Consider the following 17,756-nt stretch of genomic DNA (forward strand, 5'->3'; position numbering starts at 1 on the left):
CTGCCTGCCTCACTATGACAGAGCTCAAACACAAGAAAAAGGCCTTACCTCAAACAGGGAAGATGCAGCTTAATCCATTCAAGACCCAAAACCCTTCAAGACCCGAAACTCATGCAACCCGATGGGGCCTTCTTCAGAGTACTCTGCATGGTGAAAAACAAAGTTTCAGAGCTTCAGCTCTGAAGCTCCAGGACACAGAAGCAGTGAGGGGCTTGCTGGCTACATACACCTTCCTGCAAGCTAGAAGCTGGGTGGATGCTCTTCTGCACATCCCTGTAACCTCCAGGAGCACAAAACAAATGAACAAATAAAATCTCACATGTATTCAAGAACAAGAGAGAATGATTCACCCCGTACATCCTGTGCAAATGTGGTCCAAAAGTCCAAACAACTAATTACTTGACTACTACTATCAGATATTTTTTTTCCCTTAAAATGTAATTCCAGCTTCACAGTGCAAGTTTGGTTGCTTTTTCTTCCCTTTCCTTTCAGCTAGGAATAAACATTCTATTATTAGTCTGTATCTATCATTACGTTTGTGGTGTGTGCAAACATTGATGGGTGGGTTTTTTTGCTACATAAATCTCTGTTCTGTTGTAACAACTAGGAACCACATCTTATAAATATACTGCACTGCACACATTAAATATTTAGAGCAAACAAAAAGAAAACATTGGCTACACACATATATTAAATATCTGAGAGTAAAGAGAAAATAATACGTGTTAGCGCAGCTGCAGAACATTATGATAATTGAGTCTGACCTCCACCTCTCAAGCCACCAAGTTTCAGCCTTTTTCCATACTTGTTGTGTTCTTTATCTTTTTTCATTGTAAAGTCTTCATTTCCAAGCTCTTCCTGTCTATTTTTTCCCTTGAACTCACCTCTAAGAGACTTAATGAGGACAGAAAATTGAATGGTGAGTACATTTTGCACCTTATTTGAAAGCACGTTTCTCACAAGTCTGCCTTGTAGGTAAGTCCTTCTCTTTTCTATAAAAATATTTGAAAGAAACAACATGGAAGGGACTAACAGCAGCCCAGGACTTGGGCACAGACTGGTGCCATTCAGCTTCCACGGGAAGATTTACTCCAGCTCTACACTGGTACAGGGTGAACTGCTGTAACGCAACTGTAGCTGCCACGGCCAGGAATCAGGACTGATCTGTTATCCCTCCGTGGATCACAGCTGGACTCCTGCTGTCTAACAGGCACTTCTAATCACAGCGAGCAGTCATGCAGCAAACGGCCTGATAGCAACCAGCAGATCATCACTGGAAAGGCCAGCACTCAAATCTGAACCTGCATTGCCACCTACACTACTCCCCTGCAACTTTCATGATACACACCATTTTGGTTGTTTATATATGGCCACGAGTAAAACTCACCTACCAAAAAACCACCCCGCAAGTCAGCAGTGCCAGCATGCGAACATCCTCTTTATATTTTGTAAGTCATGCTGATGTTGAACAGCCACATGTAAATCACCTCCTTAAGTGCCTGAGGTCTCAAAGGAATGCAGGAGAGTGATCTACGGGGAGGGAGTTTTTAAACAAGCCTGTGGCTCCTAAAAAATGAACAGCAACAAAAGCTAACCGTGAAACCTTTGGTTGATTTCAATGTACAAATTCACCACGTGGCCACTCTATGCAGACAGGGGAGGGGGAAGCAGAGCAGGAATTTCACGCACCAGATTTCAGCCTGGGGCGAACGCCTGCTGCTGTGTGCTAACCTGCCGGTTGCAGTCTTGGCACAAAAGCCAGCAAACCCCCAGAGGTCCTTACTGTGAGCACACACCTGCACACAGCATCAGGAGGATTCCCTGCCAAACACCTTAATATGGCAGAACACAAAGTAAAGGTTAGCTCAGATGAGCATTTGGGACACCAAGGCTGCATCTCCACAGCTGCCAGTTCTCCAGTGGCAGCCAGATGGGTTTGAGCACCAGTCGGAGAGATTTGGCTTTACTCGGGTCATAAGCCTCCAGTGCTGCACATAACTGGCTCGTGCTGAAGTGTGCCTCCCCTGGTGAAGTACGATGCTTTATCTTATTTTGCTTTTATTAACAACAACAAAAACATAGAACAATTAGTGTTTAAAATCAAATATTCATCCCACAGTAGGCCACTATTTGCATGTGGGTTTTCTTTCTTGTCTCCCAGAGCTATCCAGTTGAAAATTAATTCATAGGCCTGCCCTCAGAAATGCAACACTAGCCACAGAGGAACAAGACATCAGCTAACACGAAATAAACCACCTTTGACAGAACACACTGGGGTGCAAGCTTGGGAACATGCAGCTACAGGAGTAGTAGGAAACAGAAACAACTAGTTATCCTAAAAAAAAAAAAACTGCACACTTAAAACTTCCCTTTTTATTGCTTACTGCCATAATTAGTGGCTAGTAAATACTTGCCTGGTGGCAGCATCTAGGTGTTGCAACAGGGAGTTGGAAAACACCGTGTTAGCACTGTATGAATAAAAAGAGGCAATAGTTGGCCTAAAGGCTTTACTGTTAATATTGCTCTATTTCCCATTTCATCAGTTACATTATTCACATACAATAACTGTCCAGCTAAACACAAATGACTCAGAGCAGTAACAGCAAGTAACAGAGCTTGAGATAAAGCCTACTAATAACAGGGGCTTTCTCGTCCCTGTCACTGAATGCATTGTTTGGTGAATGGGGAGAGTTTAAGGCATTTCCCATGCAAGGCACAAGTCATTTTTAAATCCAACTGGAAAAGAGTTTGTGAAACATGGAAGTATATTTAATTGCAAAATGGACTCAAGTTGTGCATTAAATCAACTAACCTTATCAAGCTCGGTTCATCTGTAATTCTCACTAAGCACAAAAACGGAAAGCAGGTGGAAGCGACTTGAAGTGCCTTTAAGCTTCCCATTGATGTACTCTAAACAAAAGTTTTGGGGTCTCTGTGGAAAGAGCGACAAACCCACGAGGGCTCCGTGAAGGGGTGTGCATCACTGGCATTCCCACGAGCCTCCCTCCACTCCCAGCGCTGCATCTGTGGGAGCGAAGTGCCTGGCCCCACTGCAGCGGCATGGGCGGGGTGTGTGCAACGGGGGCAGCCTTGCTCGGGGAGTAGTGGCGTTAACGCTGCCTGCTGCCACAGCGGTCTGCCCAGCAGAGGACACGGCACTTTGTGCTGAATTTAACACCTGTACCACATCGTTCAAGGTCTCCTTTTAAACTGTGTGCTACACACAAATTTTTATATGAAGTTTTAAGAAACAGAAAACAAAGGTTTAACAATGAAACTGTCTGTGATCCTTAACCTATAACTGATTTTCTGTGATGTCGCTTTAATCTCTGCATGCAGCAGATACGTTCTAGACTGGAACTTGGCCTTTCCAGCAAACCATGTGCCCATGACTGGTGCCTCAGGAGGACGAGAAGCTTTCACCCAGTATCAATGCCCCTGAGAGACCGGCGGCAAGTCCCAGCTCCCAGGCCGAGGGGTGCAGTTTGACAGTGATGGGGTGGCAATCATAGGAGGACTAAGGGAAGGCAAGGACACACAATTTCCCTTCACGCACCTGGCAGTTTCACCAGATGGTGACGCCAGCTGCAGCAAGTGGAAGGCAGCACCCGGCCCGCAGGATTGTGCCTTCGGGAAACATGGGCATTGCTCCCACCCATCTGCCATGGAGCACGCGGGGCCTTCCAGGACCAGAAGGAGAAGCAGGAGCCCGGCTCCATCGCAGTGCAGTGCTCGGGTAACAGCTGCTGCTGCACCTCCTGGGGGCTGCACCCAGCTGCACATTCCGAGACGCCCTGGTCTGGGTCTGCTCACAGGGAGATTTGCCAAGGGGAAGGCAGCTGGCAAAAGCCAGTAAATCCTTCAGCTCAAACTAGCAGAGATCCTGCTGGGCCCCCGCCAGCTCTGATGGCGGGTCAGACAAAGAGCTCTGCACTCCAGGTAGATCATAAAAAGAGATTAAAGCAACACAGCCAATGAGACAGTTTGCCTGCTCAGGCAGAACAATTTCTCCTCCAGATTAATTTCTGCCTTCCTCCACTCACTGGAGGAGACTGAAACTTGGCCCCGAGTGGGAGGCACCTGGGTGCCTCAGTGTGAGGCAAGGGAGAACCGCAGCCAGAACAGAGCGGGGCACAGCTGGGGAGTCCCCGCATCCCCCTCCTGCACTTATCCTCCCAGAGGGAAGCCACCCAACGGGACGAGCACGCTCCCTTTTGCAGCCCTTACCAGTGTTATCAGACACAGATCCATAGGCTGCAATGAAAATGTAAGTGAGGGGCTTTAAAAACAAAAACATTTAGTTGAACAATCATTTCAATGGTGTTCAGAGAGTCTATCCAGTGTGACTGTGGAGGTCCCTCACACTGGGAGATTTCTCTGCTCCTTGCAAACATGGCTTTGACTGACAAGGGAGCATGAGACAAGCGTTAGCAATATGCCTCATTAAACTTTGTCAATAATGCAACAAGGAAGCCAGAAGAAGCAGCTGAGATGTGAGAACAGCAGGCAGAGATACCGACAAGATGATGCTGTTCCTCTCCTCTAAGGACAGCCATGACCTACCCAAGCTCCAGAGATGGTCATCTGTCTTGTCAGCATTCCCACCTTCCCCCTCAAGGCTCATTATCCCTTAAATTTCTCCATCAAAAGGCATAAGAAAAAAAGAAGGGACAGAGCAACTGCCTATAAGCTATGCAACTACTGATTGTATGTGAAGTCCGTATGGGCTATGTTTTTCCCTACAGTTTGCAGAGCACCACTCAGCTGAAGGCTATGTCAATGAAAAGGCAACCTTGCTAAAGGAACCCACTGTCCAAGCGTATCTACACAAGCACTTTGAGCCACAATTTGAAGAGATGGAGCCCTGCAAAGGAACACACCCACATGCCTAACATCTGTGTTGCCCTTCACAGCAGGTAACTAATTAAAGCAGGACAGAAACACCAACACCCATTTAACCCACTACTTAGTGGATCAAGATTTTGTGGGTGTTAGTTGACTTTTCTAGGGAAATGCACTGTAATCATGAAGAAGCTTTACACGACTTTCTTCAAAAGCATCCAGTTTGTTCTTCTAAGCTGAAAACCTGATAGGTTGATACTACTAATGCACTGGAAACATTTGCCATACAGTGCCTCAAAACCTTTACTCTGTTTAGCAGAGTCTGAGGTTTCTGTTACTGCACCAGCAATCTCAAGAGAAAAGCAAGATACAGAACCTGCAGTCTCCTATCTACAGCATTTCCCCTGTAACTACTGCCTACTATACCCTCTGCGTGGTGCCTCAATGTATGTATACCTGACTTTGCATTTACTGTAAATTCTTTACAGATCATAATTCTGAACTCTGTTTCCTGTAGACAAACTTTCATCTTTCAATCTGATTGTCTTCTACTGTGTGACAGTTAAGTATAACATCTGAGCCCTGAGGTCAGATGATTAACATTTATTTCAAGATTATGCCTAACAGAAAGCAAGAGCTCACAGCAGGAGCCCATGTGAACAATTAAAAAGACAACAGAGGAGCCTTTCTCAATTGTCAAGTGGCCATTCATGGTTTTTAAGTCTGCTAAGCATGTTGCAGTAGGTCTGTAACTTGAAGTGAAGACAGTTTGCTGATGAACATCCTTTTATAGAAGTAACTTCTGTTTAACTGCACAGGTGTGACAATACATTTGGGCTCATCTGACAATAACAAACTGTTTTACACTACCTTTTGCCAAGCACCGTTGTCTTCTGCCATGCGCTTCACCTTCAGCTGCCCCTTCTGTGAAGAGCTATAGTATTATTATTACACTTACTATCCTTAATATACTTCATATCACAGAAAGCTAGCCATAGCAAGTCCTGAATAATGCATCTTCCAGCACTCAAATCCTCAAGAGACAAAAGCAGATACTTTACCCTAAGCTGTCTTTGCCCTACGTTTATCTGGAGGTGCTGCAGTGCTCCCACAGGCCACAAAACATCCAGGGTACAGGAAGGTTGCTTTGATTAGCAGGTGACACTGAGATCACTTCACAAATGGGGAAGTCTTCCTCTCTCATTTTGTTTCACAGCTTGTCCCCAAGTCTCTAATTATACATATTCACACCTCCACACAGAATTTAATGGGAGTAGAAACAGACTGTTCATCTGCAGGCAACAGATCATTCTCTAAAATGTGCAAAGTTAAGTAATATGTCACTAGGAAAAGGAATTCCAGGTGACTTTAGATCATTTAACTTGTCTGCACAGTCCTCACATACACCTTGAAACAGGCGGCTCCTTTCTATTAAAAAAAAGTACATATACTTTTAAGAGTTTGCAGTTTAAAATGTATTGAGAAAATGCTGTCCCTAAGCTGGTGCAAATCTTGATAGTTCTGCTGATTTCAACAGATCAGCATATCATAAAAAAACTTTTAAGCAGAAAAAAAAATTATTTTTTTTTTTTCCAAAGTCTTTTGTTTGACTGTTTTGGGGAGAATAACTCTTCTTGCACTTAACCCTCCTAAGACTTCCTAGTTTCTGATTTTCAATTAAAAGAATAGGATGCTTCAACAGCAACAGCAAGCCCACGGCAGTCAAAATTCTGATGAACTATTTGCTTCACTCCTAGCAAAATAAAATATACCATTTCTCTTCTAGCAACTAATTCCTGTTAGATGACTTAACAATATTTTTAAACCTCTGTAAGAACTTATTTTTTCATCTAGACACATCTAAGGGAATAAATATCTCAACCAGCTATGAATTCTTTTCTTGATCATCTGCTACAAAGCAAATTCCTACCAATTACAGAAATCTGAAGTTTGCTCTTCAAATGCTCTTCTCGGCTGTTGTACCTCTGAACAGTGCCGAGGGAAAAGGAGAACCATGAAGATGAACAAGCAAAACAGGAAGCGCTTTCCTCACCACAAACTACTTTCTGACACAGGCTGCTCAAGAAGAAAAAGCTACAAAGTAGAGGGATGAGCAAAATTCATTAGAAGGATTTCACTGAAAAAAAGAGGAAAACTAAGGAGCCGACATCAAACGAGAGCACGCTGCGTCAAGCTCCACCCCACACCAGGCAAAAGGGAACCTCAGTGCCTCCACCTTGTCCTGGGGAGGGCCACCACAGCCTGGTGAGAAGGATCGCCCCAGCACACAGCTCAGAGACCTAGGTCCAGGCCACCTGCACGTCAGCTAAGAGGAGGACACAAACCTGACATCTCCTCCTATTACCTAAACATTGAGGCACTGCGTGCTGAGGCATAAACTTTGCAAGTAATGGTTTGTTGGGTTGTGTTTTTTGGCAATAGTAAATCCTGTAGATCCACCTTCCCTTGGAAACCCTTCTCAGAAGAGCATGTTTACTGCAAACAGAGAAACAACTATTTACTGCTACTTCTATGTTACTTAAGTGACTGCAAATTACAGATGGCTTATCCTGAACTCTCCAACCCAAAATACATGTCCAGTGCCTTTACTTTATACAAAAAGGTCAACTACAGTTCTGTAAACATAGTTTACCTCCAGGCCTAAAGTCATGAAGGGAGCTGGAACATGCATCTCCTAACAGCGAATCCCTTAGTAATCTCACAAACAGGAAATGAAACAAAACCCCACAAACAAATTGTATTTCAGTCACTGGTCAAAACACTGGATGCTTCTTCCCAGAACCTCTGACCTTTACTCAATATCTCATGGAAAATAAAGATTGGAGGGATTTCTGTTTGGGATCGCGTTTTCCTCTGCTACAGTATCTGCACCCTGCCAAACCTTTGCAGGAGCCAGAGGAGAGCAAAGTGTGGTTTCTCGGGCGAAGGACAAAGGCAAATGCACCTCCTGACATGTTCATGCCCTGCTACTTCAAACCACTGTGACAGACAACCATGGTAGCAAATGTATTAGTGCTTTCTCTTTCTAAGTAGCCTAAGTTTTTGGAATTATTCTACCTAATTCTTGGTGATATCTATGTGGCAAGATGTCATCGTAGTACCCTTACACTAAAATATCTGTTCATGGGATCATTTTCCACTTGTTCAGTGATTAAAACCAACTAGCTCCTCTAGCCTCCTCAAAGACAGCAATATATGAAGTATTAAAGTATTAATGAACCCAGAACTTTAGAAATTGAAAATATTTTTCTGTAGGAACATTTCAGTTAATGTAATTTGGGCTTTCCTGTCCCTAATCCTGCAGCATGTTCTCCCTCCATGTTTATTTTTCCAGGAATTGACAACAACCTAGTATTTTCTCTGTGCCAGAAACATCTCCTTGTGTGCTATTAATGCTGCAGGTTCCTTTTGTTCACAGCAAGCGCCCTCCAGGATGCATCTGTAGAAGGGAGGGAGAAAAGCTTTTCCTTATGCTAATGGTGCTGGCATCCACTCCTAATATCATCCATTGCTCAGGACTACACTTTACAGAATCATCTCTCTTGCTCTTTTATTCCCTCTCACCACTGCTGACTCTGAGACACATTCACCTACTTAAATTCTGTTGGAGTTCAAGTTGGGAGGTGCAAAAATATTTTTAATTCCCAAGGAAAGGAAGATATACCAAAGATTGCTCTCATTTTTCCAAAGCACAAGTGCACACAGCTTCCCTTAGTTAGTACATCATTAAGACTTCTTTCCAAGAGTTTCATCACCTGCAAATAGATTATTGTCAGGGAAATGTACTCCGTGCAAAACCTTGCATGGAGGTGTTGATTAGCTAAATGCCGCTCATTTTGCATGGCTTTTTTTTCCAGCTTAGATCTGTACGAGCTTCCTGGGAGGCTGATGGATGCGTAAGATTAGTTTGTGTAAAACGAGCCAAATGTTTCCTACAAAAGACGGGAAATGGTCACGAGCACAAGCTGCTGAGCTGGGAGCGCAGAGAATGGGCACCAGACACGTGCTGCTGGTGCCTGCAATTGGTCGGGCTCTCAGGCACCTGCCAGCAGCACCGGGGCCTGGGCTGCAACCTCCTGGGCAGCTTCGTGCAGAGGAGGAGGAAAATGAACTGGCATTGGGCTGCTTCTAAAACAGGGAAAAAAAAAAAAAAAAAAAAAAAAAAAGGAAGAAGAGGCCTGTTCTCCCATGCTCGTGCACATGAACTTTTGACAGGAGATTAATCTCTTGACCCCATCCATTTAGAAATAGGAAGGAACAAAAACCATGTTTCAGTTAACAAGAAACACCACGGTACAGACCACAAATATTTGCCTAACTTTGCTGCTGGAGAACTTACATTTGGCATACTAAGTATTTCATAGAATATTAAAGCTTGGGGGAGAAAAAAACACAGAAATTACTATTCATTTTTTGTTTGTTTTAAACAAATCGGGAAGAAGAGTTAGAGACCCGTCTCAGCTCCATTCTCACATTTGGGAAGCCAGAGCCACACACCTTAGTTCACCTTTTATGTTCACATTAAAACCAGTATCTGCAGCCAGAGCTGAAAAGTACTCAGAGCCTTAGGAAGTCTGGCATCCTATTCACAGAGGCAAAGTTTAATGTTTCCATGCCTGAACCCCCCTTACTAAGTGATTTACTAAAGTTGCACAAAAGGTTTGAGTATGTTTTAAAAAATGCTTCAGTTAAGATTAGAATTTGACTTCAGACCCGACTCACACACCTAAGACTGCAGGACAATTCAAAATTTGTCCATCACCTCGCCAATACATCGAAATGATTGCACTGGCATAAATCATTCCTTCTAGTTCATACGCCTTCTCTCATGTAGCATGATGATTGATGCTTGAGTAAAAAACTACTTCCAAATTTCATTTTAGGTTAAGTATCTGATTTTCAACATATGCAAAAGAAAAAAAAAAAGTATTCTTGTTGTAACATGAAACTGACATTTCTGAAATGCTCAAGGACCAGTTTCTAATTTCTGATGGAGGAAAGGCTGCCAACATGTCTTTGCTTCTTTCAGCATTCCTAATTTTCCCGTCATCGTTTTGAAATAGTGGGAGTCATCCCTCACAGCACAGCAGCCCCCAAGATTCTTTGATACCCACACTGATTACTACACAGCAGAAGCCATGAAAACTGTCTCCCTCTGTCAGGTTGAAAGCAGAACAATGATATCTTAAAATGTGGCAAAATCTAGAGAGATTTAAAAGTGTAGAAAAACACCCAAGCCAAACCTTTGAAAGCAGCCAAGAAACACTAGTTCAGATATGTTAAACATCTAAGTGACTCTGAAAACTGAACTCACCCCAGAAATCCTCTGAAAATGAATGGCTACTTTGCTTTGTGTTCACACCCAGCAGCAACCACCCTCCCCTAAAACACGCATTGCTGCAGAGAGATGCTGGTCGGTACGTGGGGACATGCCAGCCCAATCACTCTTGCTCTTTTCTCCCAGTTTATCATACGGCCTAAGCTCACCATCTAACAAACACATCTGTTTCTCCACAAAGCCACCCCCACACAATCTCACCTATTAGTGCCTTACAGAAGAGTGTATCCAGGGGAATTCTGACATGTTTGGCTAAGAGGGCTCCAGAAGGCAAAAAGGGGGGCTGCTATGAAGCTTTCCTTGACAGCACCTCCCCTGTTAACATTACCGAGGCTCCGGTTGGCAGCCCGCTCCCAAGTGCAACCCGCAAAGCCAGCTGTGGCTTGAGAGGCAGACGGTAGCTGACATCTGCAGTCCCAGCCAGCCACCGAGGCTAAGCATGCAGCCTCTGCTAGGGAGCTGCTGAAAGGAAACAAATGCCGCCGTCAACTGAGGGCAACCATTTAAAATGAGTTCACTTTTTATAGCAATGCGCTCTATGGTGCCGCTCAGTAAACAAAAATGTGCTGTTAAATAGCTAACACTGAGCAATTCTGCATTGACAGGTATCTCATTCTTTCTTCCGGCCTGAAGAAAAAAGACTTTTAAAAAAAAAGTCAACAAGGTGAATAAGCTGGAACACAGCTGAGTGGACGGAGCGCTGTTCTGTTCCAGTCACTCTCTGCAACCACAGCAAAAGCACAGTGTTACAGAAAGCTAAGATTGGACCTTAAGTGTTTAAAGATGACTCACAGATCACATGCCTGATTATCACAAAAATTTCCATCAGTACTGAGGTGAAACTCCAACCTTACTGAAACCAGAGGAAACTTCACTGTGGATTTCAGCAAGTCCAAGACGCATCAGGACCCATGAGGCAGAAGTGATGGCGTCACTTTACCTCAGACATGCCGCCTTCAACAGCTGAAATCTCATGATCTGTTTCTATTCAAAAAAACCCTGTTTTTATTTAGTAAATATCACCAAGCCTTTATTACCATGGGCATAAATGAGGCTACTGTGCTCTACCAATCCCACCACCACAAAAACAACACAAAAATGTAGAACAAATGGCAGCGTTACCTTAAAGGCCCATTAGGCCGTCGGATGCCTGAGCAATACTGACTGAAATATCCTCTAGTCATGGCAAATAAGTGCCCACAGAAGGGAGGGCCACACCTCATGCTGCCGTATTTCGGATGTTTCAGTAATACAGTGGCACATCTTTCAAAATGTATTGTAGCAAAACCACCATGTCCTAGTAAAACCGCTGCAGAGGCAGTGGCGCTGAGGAGGCTGCTGACTGAAGAGGCACCACAGAACAAGCTCATGCGTTCCTTCATGAGCCACAACAACTTGTCTGCTGCACTGATGGGCAAGGGAAGCCTTCAGTGGAGCACGGGGATCAATGTAATCTATCTTTTTGGTTTACCCAACTGGAAAACAATAAGGGGAATCACTTCATCTCCCATAGAGATCAAGGGAAATTGCAGCCTCCAAAAGCATTTGAGTTGGATTAAGAGTAGCTGAATGAAGCTTGCTGATTAAAAGTGAGTTGCATCAGGCACTGAGGTGTTTAAAAGGAGGTTAAGAGGACATGCTTTTCAGTTGGGAGAACTGAAATAATTAAACATCGCTTGTCTCATTGCATGGTGCAGCACAGACAGGCCTGGAATGCCAGGATAAAAATGGAGACTGTACGAGGACTAACCTGTATGAAACAGGAGAAAGTTCCTTTCTGGTTAACACAAAGTAGCTTTTGTTTTTTTCCTGAAAAAACAGATTAACAGATCTGCAAACGAACCTAAAATTGCTGTGGAAGGGGACAGCAATGGTAGAGGACAGAGCTGGACACCCAAGGGCTCAAGTGAAAAGAGAATGAGTTAAGGGAGAAGAGCACCAACCACTAACTGGGTTAAAATCCACAAGAATCTCCCTGTTACTAAAAAAAACAAATCGCAGGTGAGTGGATAGGGCTGTGAAAGTCCCTCCCATAACTCCTTCTGGGGCTGTCACCTGGGGATGCCTGATACCTCCCTGTGGATCAGAAGCACAGAAAACACCAGGGAGTTGGAAGCCTGCAATTTGTTGTTCAGAAAAATGTCCAAGTTTATGGGATCTCCATTAATTTGTCCCACAAAAAAACAAAACAAAAAAAAAAAAAAACACCTCTCCGTTGGTTGCAATTCCAATATGGAAGATAGGGAAAGACCGAGTATGGAACAGAAGATTTAAAAACAAATAAATTAAATGAAGCTTTACACTTATTTAACTTAGTACGGAACAAAAAAAAAAAAATTAGAAGGGGGTCTTTCCTACAACACAAAGCACATCCCCAAAAGATCTATCCCACAAGCACAGTCAAGCGACAACTTTAAATCAGCACAGCAGCAGAGTAGCTGCCAAGTCTGTTGCAGTATTGTAATCACTCTGTTAATCACAAATCCCCACAACATCCGAGCTACAAAACTTTTGTTTGTTTGTTTTTAAAGAAGCTTTAGAAATAAAGGCTTTTGCCATTTTGTCTACATGTTATTTTAGTGCTACTGATGAGTCTGGTATGATAACTCCTGCACTCATTAATGCAGCCTATGTTCCAAACCAAAACCTGTTCTATAAGCCTTGCTTCCTGTATATTTTAGGAGCTGTGTTTATTAAGAGAATGCTGGAAGTAAGAATAATTTTTAACTTGTGTTCATTAAAACACCTAACAAGAAAATTGCTGATTAGAGCAGTAAATGGTAACTTGTTATGGCTGATGAAGACAGGCAGAGCTCACTCACAAATACAATAAATGCTATTTCAGCTACTCTGGCCCTAATTCAGAGAACCAGCATGTCATTCATTCACCAGGAAAAGTGATAGGATTTGTACAGTCTGTAAGTGCATAAATATTGCATTTATTCCATTGAAGGGCAAAGCTGTACAGAACATGATCCTCTTCTCACTGAGGTCAGGGCAGCTTTTGAGTCAGATGGAAGCAAATTAAACTGTGCTGTCTCTAAGCTGGTAGTCCAGTCAAGAGGACCCACTGTGTTCAGACCTTTAGGACTAAAAACAAAGCAACCTGGATTGAAATTACAAGTGACACTCTACATCGTATAACAGCTTCACATCTCCTCAGAAAGGAGAGGTATGCCACCACGCTTGGAAAGCACAGTAATTCATATTCAGTTGGGCTTACACCCAGGCACCACTCTTATTGCTCTCAAAGAGGCAACATGAAAGTCATGCAAATTTCAACTATAGTTATTTCTGGAAGTGTCAAAAATGGAAGGGAATAGCCTCTCTCCCACGTTTTTAATAAGCTTAGAAACAAAACACAGGAATATTTTCTCATCATGTTGAATTGCTGAATGAACACTGACACTTCTGTCCTGAAGCAAATGATGCTACAGAGAGCTATGCGGTCTCCGAGGTGATGGAAGGCAATTATTACCACACTGCTCCTCGGTTGCTGAGTGGAGCCTCTAGCTTTACACATGGGCTCTGCCATACCAATGCCCCAGGCACAGACAGACTGCAACCACTGGACACGGTGTCCAAACCATGCAGTATTACCTGCTGTTTTGTTGTTTTGGGTTCTGTTTGTTTGTAATTTATGCGTGCTGATATACCTATTGCCATTATTTCCATTCAGATCACTACAGGCAGTAACTGGAACCAGTGAGCCCTAACCAGGGCTTTGATCTGCTATTCCTTTTGTACAGAAGCATTTCTGTAGCAAAACCCATCACAACCGCTATGGTGCAAACTGGCAGATGACAGCAGGGAGAACTCTGAAGAATATTTATATGAATCTGAACTGGAACCAAGACAAAGACAGGTATTCCACCATGCTGAGTTTAATACATTGCCTTTCACCTATTAAATTAAGCAAGGGCAAGGCATTTTCCCATACTCATAGAAGTGGTATTAAATTATGCATTCAGAACTAATTATCTGACATGCTGTTTAAACCTTGTCATTATCCACATCGAATAAGGAGAATGCAAAATGTAGCTCCCAGGCGAACAAGACAGACGGAGGGCAAGCCTGCAAGTCTTGCCTCTTGTGCAGGACTCCAACACTGGAGTAGCCAGCTGCCCACCCACAGCACGGGACGGGGCAGGTACAGCGTGTCCGCAGGTGTGGGCACCCGTCCCACCACCCCCAGGCTCTCAGCACCCCATTGGACACCCATGTCTCCTCTCATCTTCCGCTAAAGGCTGGTACAGCCACAGGGAGCTTTATCCAAGGGTGCAGGCAAGGAGAAAAAGGGTCAGCTCCTACCACACATGCAGCTTTTTCTGCAAATCCACACCTGCAAAAAACATTGCTGCTTTTGTTTCACACGGCAGTGCCAAGTCGGACTGGTCCTCCACATCCCGCTGCTGTTTTTTTATAGTCAAGGCCAGAAATCTTGAGAAAAAAGCGATTCTTTTGTAACCTGGAAAAATTTGTTAAGAGAAACAATGGTGAAATCAGGCTTCCTCTCTATTTAACAACCAGCGTGAGGACGAAGTGAAAAGAAACACTGGAAAGCCTCTGCGACCGGGTGGGGATGTGGAAAGGTGGGGCACCCCCTTGCAGAACTGGGGAATCCCCATTCCCAATTCCTGTCGCTGCCAGCCGCTCCCATCCCAAGCCTTCCCCGGCCACCTCGCTGCCAGTGCCACTCCCCCAAAAAGCACCAAGGCGCAGGTCTTCCGCATAAGGGCAAGCTTGCATGTCCCGACAGCCCGGCCCAGCTTTCTGGCCCCAGCTTTCTCCCAGCATGTCCCCTCCGTGCAGCACAAGTGCTTCTCCAGCCACAGCCACCACAAAGGCCCTGAGGGCTCTTGTGTCCCCACTGGGGGCTTCTTCTAAAGGCTTCCTGGAGGCTCACCCAACTGGAATGGCACCAGTGCCGTCTGCTGTGCTTACACGATTGCAAGGGATGGATGCTGTGTTAAAAATGCAGGCAAGCTTTGGAATGAAAAAAATAAATGGTGTCCTTCAGGAGGATGGAAGTGAACTCCAGAACTCATTTCATCCAAGATAATCTGATAGTGATTAATAACTGTCCAAAAGGATGTTGTACCTCCAAAAAGATGCCTTTTTAAGTCATAAAATGCTTGAAAATGCCTGCTTCATTATCACAATGAATATGCATTTTATTAATAATCTGACTGAACAGTGGGACACCAGAATTGTTTGTTCTATCATGGTTTATGTTGTGGGTCCAAATGGCTACAGACAATACGATTATAGATGGACTACATAGTAACAGGCACCTCATAGAGGTAAAACTGCCAAGCAGTAAAACTAGCTAAGTTGCATTAATCACTGACAAAGCATCCTGCTGCTAAATGCTGCACATTCATCTTTTCCTAAGCTTTTCACTTTGCAGCTTATTATAAAGAGAGATTGGCTCCAGAACCTCAGTAAAGCCCCATACACGTAGCTACATTTTTCAAATTGTCGTTCCACAAATGTGCCTCTGTATTTACATTATGTACATTACAAACGTTTTTTTTTTTTTAATTATTCTTCCATCCCAACAAGTGAGCTCACAATAATTTGGACAGTCGCTGTCTATCTGCACAGCAGGCAGGTGCTACTGTGCTAAGAAGAAGAGGGAGCCACATTTAACTTTTAGTGCAAACAGCTCTCCAGCCAGGCAGCCACTGAGAGCTTCCTGTTGCTCCCAGCCCCTCGCAGCAGGGAGCCCACCTGTGGAGCACAGTGCTAAAGGATGGCTCCTTCCCCCAATCCCTGTGGGATTATAGAAGTACCTACAGAAGCCTAGAGGCCTTTTTACAGCTGTAAATTTGGCTAGACTGCACAAGCTGTACATTTCAGTGTATTGGAAAGCAGCATTTTTAAAGGCTGGTAGGATCCTTTGCTTATGTTAAAATGTTAGCTATCCTGTGGATCCACTGCAATTATCTTATGACTCACCTTCCAGTGGTGCTGTGAATTTTGAACAATTACATATTTTAAATAGGTAAGAAGATAAGAAACCTTTGCATTTTTTTTACAGAGCGCTCATCTCAACAAAGGTTTGGGATATTTCTTATTATCTTTCCTTGCCTCCCCATCACATGGTTTGTACCACCCTCTTCCTTAGATCTTGCACACATTAGGAAATACTCACCTGCTAGCACTTAATTCTCTTTGTTCCTCTATTTATCCCACTCAACACTCATCTGCCTTTCCCACATCCAGTGGCCCAGTTACGTGGCTAGGCTCTCCCAAGTTTCCATGAAGTGACTGCAAATTCTCCTGTGGGTTTTTTTCACCTCCGGCTTTCAGAAAAGATTTCAGAGTTTTAGGGTGCCACCACAGCAAAAAGGCAGCTCAAAGAACCACAGGTGGGATACCAACAGCTCACAGCCCAGATCCCTGGGGCAGAGGCACGATGCATTCAGCAGCTGCTCGTTAAAGAGGATGAAGACAACCTGAATGCTTTATATAGCACCTCACCTGCTCAGCTGGCTCCTCTTCAGTGCTCAGACTGCCCTTCTGTTCTGTGACTCCCCCACCGCCATGCCATCCCTCAGCTCCACGTGCCAACTTTTCTGTATTACTGGTACCAAATCGGCTGGTAGAGCCCAACAACAGCCAAAGATGGCAGATATTGGAGTTGCAAGGCCAAGGTTAAACTTTAGCCCAGATCTGCCTCCATACACTGGAGAGGTCCATCCGATTCATTGCACATAGCAATGCAAAGTGGTCCCCACAGGAAGTTTCCTATTGCTATTAGTCTACGCTAAATTATTCCTTAGGGTAACTCTGATTTGTAAAATGGAATTGAACTAGAGATTGACTTGTTGTTGTTGTTGTATTATCATCATTTTTAGCTACACTTCTGCTTATCCTCTTCCCAGGACTTCAGCTCCCTGGTGAAGGAAAAGACCATGAAAGCTGGGAGAAAACGAAGTGCTTTATACCATGCCTGTCCGTAAGTTTTTCTGGTGAGAAAGGCTCCCATGCTGCTGGTAATATCACAAAAATTAACAGGGACTTAGCATAACAGAGTTCACAAGAAAAGACGTATTTCTGTGCCAGTGTTCAGAGGTTGATAGGGTGTTGAACACTCTCAACACTTTCTGGCCATTCACACGGAAACCTCGGCTATGCAAACTCAAAATCAGCAGACTGCAGCAACAGTAGGTAAGAGAAACAATGCACCACAATTTCCAAGTCAGGGCTATATAAGGCCTGACCCAGAGAAGTACTTGTGTGCTCAGTATCTCTTGATTCAGTGTGCTGCTTGCTCTCCTAAAGCTCAGTGCTTCCCAGAAGCAGCCTCACACTTCCAGAGTGAAATGGGAGCAAATCTCCTGTTTGCTCAGCTCCACACAGAGACCTAAAACTTCCTGGTTTTCCAGGGAAAGGTTTCCAATAAATACACTGAGATAGGCAACAAACAATTTGCCACTTGAGGACTTCTCATCTCCTGGTGCAGAAGTCACCACTCTGGAGCCCAGCTCACTGCAAAGCATGCGCACGTCCACGGACACCAAGGTTGTTTTACTTCAGAGTGGTTTCC

General features: G+C 44.1%; 3 protein-coding genes across 6 annotated transcripts in view; 2 read left to right on the forward strand and 1 right to left on the reverse strand.

Moving 5' to 3' along the window:
• The window catches only part of PLCL1 (phospholipase C like 1 (inactive)), a 78,514-nt gene extending 63,900 nt beyond the window's left edge, over nucleotides 1–14,614 (reverse strand). Inside the window, exon 1 of the mRNA XM_035569916.2 lies at nucleotides 14,544–14,614. Coding sequence (XP_035425809.2) covers nucleotides 14,544–14,606 — 63 coding nt within the window. The 5' untranslated portion in view covers nucleotides 14,607–14,614. The remainder of the gene's footprint in view (nucleotides 1–14,543) is intronic.
• SF3B1 (splicing factor 3b subunit 1) overlaps nucleotides 1–17,756 on the forward strand; it is a 426,274-nt gene that overhangs the window by 143,254 nt on the left and 265,264 nt on the right. The window lies entirely within an intron of this gene.
• The window catches only part of HSPD1 (heat shock protein family D (Hsp60) member 1), a 388,176-nt gene that overhangs the window by 143,254 nt on the left and 227,166 nt on the right, over nucleotides 1–17,756 (forward strand). The gene's annotated exons all lie outside the window — the stretch shown is intronic.

This window comes from Cygnus atratus, chromosome 6 (assembly GCF_013377495.2).
Source record: "Cygnus atratus isolate AKBS03 ecotype Queensland, Australia chromosome 6, CAtr_DNAZoo_HiC_assembly, whole genome shotgun sequence".
NCBI classification, from domain to species: domain Eukaryota; kingdom Metazoa; phylum Chordata; class Aves; order Anseriformes; family Anatidae; genus Cygnus; species Cygnus atratus.